Source organism: Saccostrea echinata, unplaced genomic scaffold (genome assembly GCF_033153115.1).
Source record: "Saccostrea echinata isolate AGI-Se365-2 ecotype Australia unplaced genomic scaffold, CSIRO_AGI_Sech_v1 ptg000030l, whole genome shotgun sequence".
NCBI lineage: Eukaryota > Metazoa > Mollusca > Bivalvia > Ostreida > Ostreidae > Saccostrea > Saccostrea echinata.
The window spans coordinates 1,730,001-1,739,580 of record NW_026889779.1 but is presented as its reverse complement, the minus strand read 5'-3'; the positions used below and the strand labels follow the sequence as shown (position 1 = coordinate 1,739,580).

The 9,580-nt window shown below is 32.2% G+C and overlaps 1 protein-coding gene and 1 long non-coding RNA gene across 2 annotated transcripts in view; one reads left to right on the top strand and one right to left on the bottom strand.

Moving 5' to 3' along the window:
• Positions 1 to 808: 808 nt before the first annotated feature.
• Positions 809 to 9,580, bottom strand: part of LOC133196094 (uncharacterized) — an 80,513-nt gene continuing 71,741 nt past the window's right edge. Inside the window, exons 3-5 of the mRNA XM_061332035.1 lie at positions 3,835 to 3,960; positions 2,354 to 2,372; positions 809 to 938 (exon numbers count right to left, since the gene is read on the bottom strand). Of these exons, the coding sequence (XP_061188019.1) occupies positions 809 to 938; positions 2,354 to 2,372; positions 3,835 to 3,960 (275 nt within the window). The remainder of the gene's footprint in view (positions 939 to 2,353; positions 2,373 to 3,834; positions 3,961 to 9,580) is intronic.
• LOC133196190 (uncharacterized) lies at positions 6,802 to 8,462 on the top strand. The gene is made up of 4 exons (XR_009722289.1): positions 6,802 to 6,906; positions 7,176 to 7,229; positions 7,793 to 7,937; positions 8,297 to 8,462. It is a non-coding gene; the product is annotated as an uncharacterized LOC133196190 (long non-coding RNA).

Sequence of the window (9,580 nt, the reverse complement as noted above, 5' to 3'; positions counted from 1 at the left end):
GCTTAACACACCGTCCTCGCAAGGTTAACACACCGTCCTCGCAAGGTTAACACACCGTCCTCTCACGGCTAACACACCGTCCTCGCAAGGTTAACACACCGTCCTCTCACGTTAACACAACGTCCTCTTACGTTAACACAACGTCCTCTAAATCATAGTGAAAAAATCATGCTTTAATTTTCAAAATACAACATAATGCAATCCCCCATCGTGTAACTAGTGCCAAACCTTATAAATATACCAAATCTTGAAAAAATATCTCAATTAGAAAGTATAGTCCTCGGAGGAAGGTGGGGTGTCATAGTCCTCGAATGTTCGGTGATGCATGTAAGGGTGTGTGTGTGTGTTTTGTGCAAAGTTACAACCATTTTATTTCATATACAACAACAAAAAAAAAAAGCATTTTTAATTTAAAAAATAATAACAACCTACACAACATATCTTTCTTTTAATTTTCAATGAAGTTTACTGATTCAGGAGTTTTTGTTTCAATTATTGTTTACAACGTTTTCCAGTTATATTTAGTTACCTTTAGGGTCTGTAAATTTTTCATACTTGTTTTCTTCTTTCTGAGGTTGCAAATCTTCATATGTTGCACTGTAAGGTCCAAAGATAGTCCGTATGTCACAAATAAAATTTCAACATACTAGGCTTCTGAATATTTTTTATGTCGAAGTTTTCCTTTGAATTACCCATTATAGACCTTTTTTGTGGACTACTTACCCGGAATTTCCGTTTTCTAAAATGAAATTAGATAATTGAAATAACATTTCGAATACTGATTAAGAATAAATCAAAAGATTTTTTATTAGATTTCAAAATTATCAGTAGAGTCTTTAGTCATTGTGTTAGAATTGCCCTTACTGTTTGGTGTTCTAATTGAATCATAACTGCTTTCCTGTTCCCGTCTATTCTGATTAAGCTCTTCATACTGGGCGCTGAATGAATAGATTTGATATTTATATCTATTAACATGATTTACTTAAAATTTAAAGGAGCTTAGACACAGTTACATATTGTAGTTTTGTTTAAAATTTTAAAATTTCCGTTTCTATTCAACAAATAATTTCAGTTTAATGAATTCAACTTACATGAACATTCTTAAAATTCAATGACAAGGAAATTCTTCAGGGCTCTGTTATTATTAATGATTTCATTTTACCGGATATGTTCAATTTGTTTAATCTGCACACATCACTGAGCACGGACATGGACTGATAATACTAGGGAGTTGGATTTGTTTTTTTGCGTTTCTACTCTAAATTTTCTGGATAATAGTTTTAATATTGTTCATTAAATACAATATTTTTTCTTCACTTTTTCTAAAATATTAACGATAAAGTATACTAATATTAACCTCAAAGAACTATATGCAGTATATGCATATTTCTGCCCCCTCCAAAAGTCATATTTTGAAAAATGTTTGAAATGTGCTGAAATTTATATATTGTATGAGAAATCTAAATGAACAAAAAATATTATAGTTTCAAAGTAGGTTATTGGCAATTTTTGTTTCTATGACATCAAAAACTATTCGAATTTTATGTTATTTTTCAGAAAGAGGGAAAAATAGACAAAATTTTTTTTACTATAAAATTTATAGAGCGCAGGCCTGCTCAAGAACAATGTTTACATATTTCATTCATATTATCATTCTACACATTATATTAATATATTGAGTTGGAGCAGGCCTGCGTTCAGTGACTTTTACTCAAAATATCGACGAAATATACATTTTCTTCTGTGTAAATCATGAAAATTTTGAATTTACGTCATTTTCCTGACGTCATATCTAACATATGGCGTCATGGCTTATGAAAATATTCAGTGCTTTGAAGTCTGCAGATACCCCCCCCCCCCCGTTTTAGAACATAATTAAAGATTTCTCCGTCAAAGTTTGATTTTGGGGGGCAAATATTGGTCATTACCGAATTTAGTCCTTTGTGTCCAAGCCCCTTTAACACGTCATCCTTCTATAATTACCATAACCCTACAGTACTGTAGCAAAATACTGCATAAGCATAAAAAGCAATTATAACACTCAGGAATTAGTAATACTATTTGGGTAATTTCCTTTTCTTTGACTTTATCAAAATCTAAACATTACATAATATTAATTTTATGTAACTTTAGCAACTAATTGTTTCCATAAGTAAGATTTTCTTGCTTTTACAAAGAATATTGCTGATATTTCCGACCATCCTATCGCATGCATTTTATAACAGATTCTGTTTTGTGTTTTAATATACAAGGTTTTATGCCACTTTCCGGTTAATGATAACAAATTGCTTTCTAGTCTTTGAATCTTCCTTCGTGCCAACATTTCCTTCTGACTTTTTAACAGATACACTACCTCATATCCGCTCCACGACCTTAAATCAAAAGAAAAATGAAAGAAAATCAAGTTGCAGAAATTGGAAAGTCAAAATTAAGAAGCAATGGAATAAATTTGTACCTACCTGGTAATCTTGAGAGACTGTCTGATGCTTTCACTTTTGCGCCACTGTGACAGAAATATGAATTACATATGCATACTCAAAACAATCTGATTTGAAAAAAAAATCCTCAGAACATACACATACTAAAAAATCGATTGTTTTGTTAAAAATCTGGTTAGATTCTAAGCTATAACGCTCAACAAGCCTGTCAGTTTGAATACGGATTTCATTTGACTTAATGTATCTATTCAATATTTGTATATTTCTGCAAGTAGCTACTTCGGAACTACCGATAGTAGTTTATATGTTAAAATAATGAATTAGGGTTGATGATTGAAGGCGGAGACAATCTCCAGGTCTTAGACAATATATTTCCCAATTTACAAAATTTATGGATAGATTATATTTTTCAGAAAATATATTGTAATATCATCTTTAAAATACTTGAGTCCTTTAGTTTATTGAATACCTTATTGATTGATCCTTTGCATACCGTAGTGGAAAATGGGTCTATTTTAGCCATAACAAGAATAGATATGTGTTACCCCATATCCAAGATATTCGACTTTTTATTTACTCGAATTTTCACTGTGATCAGATGCTTTCTAAGAAAAAGAAACTGAACTGGTGTATAGTTCTTCATGTCCATACATGTACATGTAGCAATTACTGTCGCCAGTCTAAGCGCCACTAGCAAACAGTGCACACACCTATGCTTGCAAGACCAAATAGCCTAGGTCTACATACGTGCGATGAGATTGTCAATCGCATCTTCGCAGACCTTTCAGGCGAGCTCGGAAAAACACTGTTTTGCCGCGAAGTTAGGATCAAACTGTTTTACTTCAACCACTGTGACACACCGCGTATTTATGATAACTGCGTAGTGTAGTATATTTTCGCCATGCCAGTGAGATGTGGAGAGAATTCGAATCCTACATAAATTTTATCCACATACCGGTACAATTTATAAACTTTAGCAATAACCATAAAATGTGTATTTTTTGTAATATTTCATCAAAATTTGTAATTCTGATGACTTTCTAAATCGAGAAATGCTGAAAAACGCCTATGTGACCAAACTGAACATGCCAGTCTTAGAGTCCTTATGGTATTATTTGTCTGACATTATGCTTAGGACAGACATAAGAATGTTCCTATTTAGATACCAAGCAATAAGGCGGGAGATTGTTACAAATGTGAACCTCCTGGTTTTTAGATATTCTATATTGCGACTAAAGGCTTATTTCTAGTGTATAAAGCTTTAAGTAAAAAAAAAATAGTGTTCTTACCTTGTGTTTGGCATTTTTTCTGAAACTAAGATTTAAAAAATATATATAACCCTTTGACAATTGACAATAAAGAATTGAAATAAATATATTACAACAAACATACATACCAAGACATCTAATCGGGTATTTTCTGCTGAGAAATATCAAAAGGATAAGTATTATCAATACAACTCCCCCTAACGTGCCACCAATTATTCCTCCTAGGTTTAATTCTTTGGTAGATTTAATAAAGACTACGAAGAAAAGAAAATGTACAATTTATTAACGTTTAACCCTTGGTACAGTGGATATCAGTCATACAGAATTGTTTTCATATTCCACACTTCGTATTCCGACGTCTTGTGGTTTTATTCTATATAATAAAAATTGTATGCTTAACGAGGCCGAGTCTAATTACTTCTACCCTAGATATTTTGATAAAAATTTTTAAATGAATTTTTACTATTATACTAATTATTTTAAGAGAAAAAAACTAAAATTTTTATCATCCCGATTTCTTAGGGGACCATCTCAAAAGTTGTCAAATTTTACTATTGGACCCTATGGGAATTTGATGCAAAAGCGCCAAATTATCACATTTTCTCCATATTTTTTGTATTTCTGCCCTAGGGATTTCCTTTTCAGTCATATACATGAAAGTTATTGTAAAAAGGCACCAAACTGTGAAAACTCAAAAAAGTTTACCATCTGGTTTGGTCTAGGAATTATTACAAAGTTTAGTTTTTTTAATGCCTAATACCTCTAAATTTGCCATATTACGGCATACATTCTGTATATATCGACGCAGATGAATTATTTTGGTAAAAAATACTATATTTAGATTGCTGATATGTTTCTTTTGATGTTCTGTCAACAGTTTTCAATAAAGTGTCCATGGTCGTCTCGAATACTCAAGCGAGTTATGTGTCATTCTTCAGCGTCATACATTGCTTACAGATCCAGAAAACAGTGACGTCGTGAAAGCCATTTCAGCGTTTATTCCTAATTATTGTCTTAAAAGCACATTTTAAGACCCATAAACATCACAGATAATATAATATAATGTTAATTTTGTATTAAAATTACAATACTTAAAATAGGTGCTATGATGCACCTACGACTGCATGAAACTAAAAAGCTGCGCAAAGACATGCGCACTCGAATTAGACTCGGCCTCGTTAAGTGTTTAAAAAAAAATAAATATTGAAGTAATTTTATAAGTATATAATTAAAGAAATCTTACCAGTATGTTTCTAAACACATGAGTTGGTATAGTTTCCAAATATCTTGTGAAAGTATATCTATTTAATTTTCGTTATTGTCATAGGCCCCTAACATTATTATGTTTGATATTATTATATTTTATAATATACAAGAACTTTGCACGAACTCTGGTGAGACTAAAACGAAATTGCAGTGAGACTTTCAGTTTATCAAATAAACGGAAGTATAGCTAGGGAGTGACTGGCACTTAGAATAATCTAACTGTGTCTCTGGACAAACCCTCGCCACAGTTAGAATACGTCCCATTTACTTGCAATGTAGCAAATCGGAGCGGATCCGCTCCGAAATGATTTTGAACAATACAAAAGGAGTTGCACTGAAAATAACTACCAAATTAATCATAACAAACCTTTTTGAGATTGTATATGCCTTTTAACCTAAAAAATAATCCATAAAGGTAGGAAAATTCAACTCATTTTCTCAACTTTTTTTCTTCGCTTCAAATTTACACGCCATGTTCACATTCGAAACTCTCTAGATTATTCATAGAAAATGCACAGAGTTCGAGGTATCGCCCGTGTTTATTTTGCTACATTGTCAATACACGGAACGACCCTAATGTAGATTTTCCAAAGGGTTTGGAAAAGTTTTGGAATTCCATGGAATTCCAAACATTTCCATACAAGAGTCTAAAAGTGTTTTTGGAAGTTTTAGGAATTTTTTGGAATATGAATAACAAATTTGGACTTAGACATTTTGAGGTTTGGAAAGTTGTGGAATTCTATGGAAAAGCTGATAAAATGAGAAACTTAGACATTTTCTGCTCTGGAAAGCTGTGGAAAATAACTTAGAATTTTTTCTTAAACTGTCGGCTCCTAGTACAATTACGTCGGGCTCGATGTCGGGCTCGATGAACAATTAATTTAAACTACAGCCCGCCAAAATTCAACAATTCGGCTGCCATGTTGTATTGTTGGACAGAAGGAAAGAGAGTGTCACGAAGAAGGGAACTGCTGTCATTATTAGCTTGGAATGGAATTTGTATTTTGACAAAAGATGCAGACATTTTAAGACCCGTTAGGTACAATGTACAGTAATCAGTATTTTATGTGTTCTTGAAGTTGAATGGATAATTGACTGTTCCTCAGTCTGGGCACCACACACATAGAATGCCCGACGATGAAACCATTAGGGCGAGTTTCGTTTCTTTAATAATTATTGTACAACTCTAAACATCTCTTATCAAAATATGTTTGAACAATGTGTGGATTTCAACCCGAATTTCCTCCGTTCGTGCATGTCCTTAGACCTCGCTATATATGCTAGTGGCACGTTGCCATTTGCGCCACGACAGTCCATGTTACATTGTACACAGACATCATAACACTATTAGTGTCTCCAATATGTTGCAACATGCAACATCTAAATTGGCTATCTTTACCATGTTTACAACAAAGAAAAAACGTGTAGACGGTGGTAGACTAATAATGCTCTATAAGCTGTCTATATGATATAAAGTTGTGCACAACTTAGTTGCGGTAGGCCCAAGCCTCTATTTAGTTTCACAGACTACCACCAACAAAGGCATTTCAAGCCTTCCTCACCTTCAGACCTTTAGTACTTTCACAGATAATTTAAATATAGTCCCCCCCCCCCCCATTATGGAAATTTATTTCTCTTCCATGCTCAGTGGTATCGGCAGCCTCTTTGGGGCCAGTTCAGAACTCTGGTCCGAATTATTAGCTAATAACATTCCTTAGTACATGTACTACTTACATTTACAGAGTACATTGTAAATAATAATTGTATCTATTTTTTAATGCATGTTCATGATCATTCACAACACTTACTTTTATTATTTTATAGCTGAAGTACTCGATTTGCACAGCGCCGGCATATAATCATCAAGTTTGATGAAATGTCCTAATATGTAGATGTAGATGCTAAGTCATTCAGTCACCTAGCTTGTGAGAATGGTGAGAGCCTGCTCAAATTATCATTCAGCACAAATAAACTAACATTGTTTTTATTAATTAATGTTTTATAGCGTAAGATTTTTTTTATTGAGCAAGTAACAAGAGGTTTATGTTCTTAATTCCTTAATAATGCATAACAATTATAACTTTTGACATGTAATCTAAACATGCTAAATGCTACATGCATAATCATTTTACATTTTATTTAAGTATAAATATTAAAAATGACTATACTCTATGACATAAAATCATGCATGCATTATTTACAGGAATGCTCACAAAAAGGACAAGAGCGAGAGAGCTGTATGGAAATTTACACAAAGGTAAGATTTTTTAATCATTTTCCTAATCAATAAAATCAAAAGAATTGAAATTATGTGTTTATCAATGTTAGCCAGGCATTGAGAAAAGTTATTATGAACCTTAGACTCCACTCTTTCAAATATATTTTAGTTATTTTAAGAAGTTGTTGCTTTTAACTTGTTTCCTATGTCAGTTCTCTGTCCTGTTCACAAGTTTTTACCTACGCCTTGTCAATGTCATTCATCATATTCTTACACAAACCTATAACCTTAGTCGCAGATATAAATTTCCAGAAATAAAGAAGTACATGTATACATGTACTAATATATTATCTTACTCAATACTGAATTGTTGAGGCATGGAAGTTACATGTATTTATAACAGTTTATTTAATATTTTCTTAATTTTTCAAAAATAAAGTATATGTACATGTATTTGCATGTTTGAAGCCTAGAACAAATGTATTCTATATATTCACTTTATGTTATTTGCTTTGTCTATATTTTTGTTACATTGTAAATTAACCAATGTGCATTTAAAGCAATTACATATGCCTATAAATTCGTCTTTTCCTCTTTTCAAGGGTCAGTTAACGGAGTAAGCTGATATGGAGGATAATATATCAAAGGCAGCATAGGCGTCCAAACTCCTGTTCAAGGTGCTTTTAATCAGAAGCTTAAGAGACAAAAGACGAGCCATTGACAAGGCAAAACTGAATGTTTTATATGGTATATAAATTATATTTACTAATGTACTTTTTTTCATACCTTAACTTTATTTGCTGAATGTTTTTAAGGGTACATAGTTTATGTAATTTACAATGTTCTCTCTCATATTCAAGGTTAATTAACTTAGACACAATCATGTCTCTTTATTTTTTTTAATTTCACAACTTCCATTAGTTTAAAAAGAAATCAATCCTAATCTGAACAAAAAATTACAAGATAATAAATTCCTATTCTACAGTATTAAACTGATCTGCCAGGTTGAAAGAACCAATTGTCTTATATAGCTTTAGTTTATTATTTGTCAGATATTTATACATGAGATAGATATCATACATCTTTATGGTAATCTTTTCTTTCAGAAATTGAGCAAGAAAAGTTTGAAGTGTCTTTGGGAATGATCAACATCAAACTTGCTGAGCTTTTGAAGCCGTCGTACCAAAAGTGAATCCATTCGTGACACCAATTATCTGACCACCCTCTAACAGAACCAGTGAGGAAGTGATTCTAGCCAATACTTCAGAAGTTTAGGACCCCTCAATAATTAGGATCTTGGGGCATGTTGGGGGGGGGGGAAATGTGTTGATTTTATGGGATCTTTCAAATATAGTTGTGTAGTAGATATTTGTGTACTTAATACATATGTTTGTCACTCTAGTCATTAACTTTGTATGGTAAATGTATATGGACCACTGGAAGATCATTGTAACTGTATACAAATGTTGCAAATATACCCTGTTAAGGCTTTATTGACCTTTCCCAAGGTCATTCAATGAAGCAAAAGGTCATAATTAATGTTTTTTTTAAAATCTATTTTGTTTTATTATTAAAAAATGTCATATGTTTGAGATTACTCTAGGTACAAAGGATTTTCTTTAACCAAAAGTCATTTGTTTCTCATGCAGATCGTAATTTACTACATGTACATGCATGTATATTATAATAATTCTCATTAATTAAACCAAGGTGATCATCCAGTAATGATATTTTTCTGTGGATTTTTAACATTGTTTAAATAATCTTTGATGTAAAATACTTTCATTGATAATACTTTTTAAAATTTGTGCTTTCATTATACATAGAAGTGTGTATGCAATATTTGTCACCAAACACATTGTAAAGCAAAAATGATTTTTTATTTTGAAAATATAGATTTGATTTATGAAAAATTGTGATGTAGTCATTTTTTTTTTTTTGTAATTATTTGGCCCTTAAATTATTTTGATTATTCCAGTTTTTGTATTTTCCTGGAATTCCTTGAATTTCCGTGGAATTCCACAGATTTCCAAATATCCTGGAATTCCATGGATATCCAGCTATTTCCGCAAATTTCTATTCTGGCATTGTTCCGCTCTTTTCCAGGCTAGATTTGAAATTCCATACCATTCCAAAAAAGTTCCGTCCCAATACTCTCGAGAATTCCTCGGAATTCCATGGAACACTTTTTCCATGGAATTCCACGGAATTTGTTATGGAATTCCACGGATCTTACGGAAAATCTACATTAGGGGAATTCTATCGTTAAACGGGGTCTGTAGGACAGTTTCATTTTAACGATAGAACGTTTTTTCAAACTGTCACGTGGAGAGAATTTGTTTTCACCACACCACAATATCAGTGGAATTTCACATAACTCTTATTCAAAC